General features: G+C 35.4%; 1 protein-coding gene across 1 annotated transcript; it reads right to left on the bottom strand.

Annotated features, from left to right (window-relative positions):
• Window positions 1–1,406: 1,406 nt before the first annotated feature.
• On the bottom strand, window positions 1,407–2,018 carry LOC137637248 (piggyBac transposable element-derived protein 4-like). Its single transcript, XM_068369512.1, has one exon. The coding sequence runs from the start codon at window positions 2,016–2,018 to the stop codon at window positions 1,407–1,409; it is 612 nt and encodes a 203-aa protein (XP_068225613.1).
• Window positions 2,019–2,334: the final 316 nt, after the last annotated feature.

The raw sequence follows: 2,334 nt of genomic DNA, 5'->3' as shown, positions 1-2,334 counted from the left end.
TCTTTTCCTTTTTCTGATTCTTTTTCTTCTCAAAACCATCCTTACTGTCCTCCCTTCAGTTGAAGTGGCTATCCTGGAGGGTATTTAGCCTTGCATGGTGTATCGGCTCCTCCATGTTGACCAGTTTTTCCGACTTTTTACTATAGTCTATGGGTATCATCAATCACTTTATTTATAATTCTGTACATGTTGTTTTTGTTATAATTCTTGTTAATCCAGTTTTTAAGTATGATGTCTCTTTTTTTATTTCTATTAATTCTTATGCTGTCTGGAGACATTGAGCGAAATCCGGGACCAGTACGTCCTAGATTTCGTCAATGTCTTCTGTATTGCAATATTCGTGGTCTTCGTGCAAATATCCAAGACCTTACAGTTGCGTCCAGAGAGTATGATATTCTTTTGTGCTCAGAAACTTTGGATTCTGATATGAGGCATTCATCTGAGCTCCTTATAACTAATTTTAAGAAGTCAATAATGTTGAAACGTGATGCCATCCCTACGGCCAGGGGAATGGTGGTGTATATTAGGACCGAGTACCCTGCTTCTCATAAGTCCTGCTATCAATGTGGATGTCATGAGATTCTGGTAATAAAAGTTTGTGGTAGGCATAACAACTTTTATTTGTGTTCGATTTACCGGAATCCAGACATGGATGCTTCTATCTTCGATTGTCTTCTTACCATTATAGCTTAGATACGAGATGATAGAAAGGCTTCTTTTGTCTTTGTTGGTGATTTTAACGCTAGGATGCCCGGCTTTAGCAATGTGCCGGGATGCCCAAAGGGAGTCATTTTGACTGCCATAGGATTTTTTAGTTATTTCAGGAAATAATTAGTTTTCTATCATTTCTTTTTATTGTTATAACCAGTTTTATATACAAACAATGTAACATTATTGTGTTCAATGTTCTTTTGTTAGAAATACTTATAATCAAATTTAGTTACCCACATGGATGCCCACGGAGAGTCATTTTGACTCCTATGTATTTTCAACCTTAATTATGTAAATAAAAGTTTATATATTGATTCTTATATTCATTGTTACATAGATAAAGAGTAATTTTATTCAGTTGTAGGTCTCATAATATTGGTCTTAGGAAAAAAAGGATAAACGTTTGATTGAGCTAATAGATCTCTTGTTTTTACTATATTTTTTGGAATACCCTTTGTATTCCAATGTATACAGGAATGAAGAAACTGAAAAAAATCTGGAAAATAAAGTGGTAGATATCCTGGTAATCATACAATAGGCGAACACATGAATATCCTTTTGAATATATTCCAGATCACATTTTTTTACACATGTTCAACTTTTGAGGTGCAGGTCCCACAAAGATTTTTCACATCTCGTGCTACTTACTACTGTACGGTTTTTCTTGCAATGAGCCTTCACTTGGCAGTATTTCTTTAGGTCTCTGCTTTGATCTTTGTTTTCTCCATTTCACTGATTTCCTTCTGATCCAATTTCTTCCTTGACTGTATATTTATATTTGCTAATTCTTCGGATAGTTGTTCTAGGAATTCTTTCCCGGTAATTTTTGCTTTTGTTTCTTCCTTGTAGATAACCCATGCATTTATAGCTGCCAGGTCTAAGGTTGTTTGGAAGGAATGAATAGGCCATCGCCTTGTGCACGTCCTCACTGAATACTTTTGAGCCATTTGGTCCAAAATGTTCCCTCTATATTTTGTTTCGTTGTAAAATTTGATTGTTTCCGGTGTTTTCTTTGCATTTTTTTCTAAAGAAACATCTTGATGGAGAGTGCTAAAAACTGCAACTTTTTTTTTGAGTTTTCCCTGATAAACTGTAAGAGTCATGTCACCAGACTTGTAAAGCTTGGTAGAATACAAATTATTTTTCGTGGTTCTCACTGTCGAAGGCACTTCTCTTCTTATTTTATTCATAGTCCCTATGATACTGGTCACCTTTATCCTTAGTTGCTTGGCTAAGTTGACCGTTGTAAAATAATTATCTGTTGTGACATTTCTCCCTTTGTTCAAATAAGGATCCATTAGTCTCATGACCACATAATCACTAACTCTCTTCTGTAGCACGATGCTCTTCTTTACCTACATAAGGAAATCCATTCACCAGATATTTACTCTCCTTATCTACAGCTAACCAGTACTTCTGACCGTACTTATCAGGCTTTGATGCCATAAATTGTGTAAAAGGGCATCTTGCCTTACTAGGAAAGAGCTGCTCGTCAATAGTTATATTAGGCCCCGGTTTGTAGCAAGTAATGCTGTTATCTATAAATCTATTCCATTCTGTAGAAAATAATACAAATTTGTCAGTTTTGAGTCGCTTTGAACGTGTAGATTTATAGTCAAATCG

This window comes from Palaemon carinicauda, unplaced genomic scaffold, assembly GCF_036898095.1.
Source record: "Palaemon carinicauda isolate YSFRI2023 unplaced genomic scaffold, ASM3689809v2 scaffold60, whole genome shotgun sequence".
NCBI lineage: Eukaryota > Metazoa > Arthropoda > Malacostraca > Decapoda > Palaemonidae > Palaemon > Palaemon carinicauda.
The sequence above is the reverse complement of the archived record's forward strand: the minus strand, read 5'-3'. Positions and strand labels throughout refer to the sequence as shown.